The 2,285-nt window shown below is 38.0% G+C and overlaps 1 protein-coding gene across 2 annotated transcripts in view; it reads right to left on the bottom strand.

Annotated features, from left to right (window-relative positions):
• Window positions 1-682: 682 nt before the first annotated feature.
• SLC12A1 (solute carrier family 12 (sodium/potassium/chloride transporter), member 1) overlaps window positions 683-2,285 on the bottom strand; it is a 44,470-nt gene continuing 42,867 nt past the window's right edge. For both annotated transcript variants that reach the window (XM_010137151.1, XM_010137157.1), the window contains exons 25-26: window positions 1,490-1,557; window positions 683-818 (exon numbers count right to left, since the gene is read on the bottom strand). In XM_010137151.1, the coding sequence (XP_010135453.1) occupies window positions 683-818; window positions 1,490-1,557 (204 nt within the window). The remainder of the gene's footprint in view (window positions 819-1,489; window positions 1,558-2,285) is intronic.

Below are 2,285 nucleotides of genomic sequence, written 5' to 3'. Positions count from 1 at the left end.
ATTATCGCATCTTGTCATATAGAGTCCATATTTTTATATATGTATCTGTTTTGTCTGTCAGTTCATTAGAAGCATTAAAATTAATATAGATTACAGAAAATTTAGGTAAAAGCATCTGCTGCAGGCATAGGTCTTAATTTGGCAATATTATAATTAAACAGCATCATATGTATTCTACTTGCATTATATCGGTTTATGTCTTTGACCTGGTGGATATTGTACAGGTGTTTTGCTCTCTCCCAGGTTGGTCCATTTCTTTGTAATACTCCTGTGTGTCTATTAGCAGCTATGACAGTGCAATTTGAGAGAAGAATTTATTTATTTATAGATTTAATGCATTTCGTATAGCAGCAGTTAATTTTGGCTTTCTAGGATAAATATCAAAAGCATTTTCTATACCTAATGAAATTAGTGAATTTCTTCTTCGTGTATTCAAAATACTTGCTGTCTCATGTGATATATATATGTGAAGATTTTCCTTCTTTTGGCTGTGCTGGAGTGTAACACCAGCAGGGACCAAATTTTTTTGTCTAACTATTCACTGTGTTGCTTTGGATTTTTCAAAAACTTTCTGATAACTAGTTAAGCTTTAGATCTGTATTAGATAAGTGTGTCCTTAATAAATCATTAAAAATATAGGTGTCAAAATCAAGCAAGGGATATTCTAGGCACTGATGTTTTTCTAAGAATAGAAAGTCAGTACATTTTTGTGGTTGCCCCTGACCATTAAGGTTGGAGGAAGGTTCTTGGAGAGAATTTCTAGCCAAGCCATGTACAGGTAATCAGACACTATTCCTTTTCTTGCCACTGGGAGGCTCCTGTTTGGACAGAGAAAAATAAAATTAGCATTATGAAGACAGTCAATTTATGGTAAATGTTAACTGATCATCTCTTTTTTGGAGACTGAATTAATAGTGGTTTATCTGTGCATCAGAAATGCTTATTTATTGAAGCTATGTATAAAAACAAGGGGGCTCTAGCAAAAAAATCTACTCTGAAAATGGCTTCTTTTTAATTTTTATTTCTAATTTTATTGGTGGCCTCTCTTTATGCCATTGTATCATCGTTATTCAGTTTTACATAGTTCCAAGTAGATCTTTGCTAACAACTCCATTTATTATGTGCAAACCAAAAGAATATTTTCTCTAACTTTGAGTTGTTAATAGTTGTGGGGAAAGACAGGAAAATGTGTGTCCTATGCAGGAGAGTAAGCAGATGTTAACACTCAACAAGTAGATCTGGATGTGAAGTTTACTTTTTTGACATGTTTTTATGAGTGGAGCTTTGTCTTAAGCTATGAAGAGCTACTAGGAAAGATTCATATTCAGTGTGGCTGCAGAGAAACGTCAGTCCAGTCCAGGTGCAAGTCCTTCCAAAGGTGCTTAAAAGATTATTTTTGCCCTCAGTGAATTAACACAAGTGCTCTAGTCCAGAATCCCTCTACACATTAGATTATTCTCTACATTAGAACCAAAGTCTTGTGACTCACAGGACAATGAGGTTAGCTGCCCTTGAATGCTCTTGTAACAGTTCATTCAGACGGACTTGGCGGTAACTCTGATTAAAACAAAATGGGGGAAAGAAAAAAATCAGTTAGGTCAGTGATTAGGATAGTTCTGGTGCCTTATGGACTTCTACACTACCCATTGCCTGCAAGATTTTCTGCTGTTGCTTCGGCAGCCTTGAAAGCCAGGTCTGCTCTGTGATCCAGAGCGATAGAGACAGCAAATATGAGGCTAAGCCATGCTTCTCGGTTAGCGTGGTTATGTGGGGGCCAGAGTTCACCACGGTGTAAGGTTTACAGGGGATGGGGATTATTTTTGTATCGCCACTGTACTAGAGCAGGCTCAGACAGAGCTTTGAAGTATTTCTTTGTCTATGGTGTACAGGAACTGTACAGAGCCTCATTTGTGCTGTCACTGGCGGTTACTATATTAATTCATGTTTTTTGTAAGTGTCCGGCTGCCATGCTGGTAGGGCTGAATGTCAGCATGCAAATGAGCACCTTGCCAAAAACTCGCCCCTTAAACAAAGGCCAGGAGTCTGGAGTAAGACTTAGCTGCTTTACGTATTGCATATTTGTATCGACTTTTACAAGTTGCATAAAGGGCTCTTACTTCGACATTCAGCCAAGATTAGTTTGAGGCCAGGCTCAGGCTCTCAAGGGTTTTATAACTTAACACAAGTCATAGGGAACAAGAGACCAGGGCAGGTTTGTGTACCGGGAGATTGCAGCCTGGGAGATAGGTGTATCTTAACTGGTCTTACAAATTATTCTCTTTCCC

This window comes from Buceros rhinoceros, unplaced genomic scaffold (genome assembly GCF_000710305.1).
Source record: "Buceros rhinoceros silvestris isolate BGI_N320 unplaced genomic scaffold, ASM71030v1 scaffold14140, whole genome shotgun sequence".
Lineage (NCBI taxonomy): Eukaryota > Metazoa > Chordata > Aves > Bucerotiformes > Bucerotidae > Buceros > Buceros rhinoceros.
The sequence above is the reverse complement of the archived record's forward strand: the minus strand, read 5'-3'. Positions and strand labels throughout refer to the sequence as shown.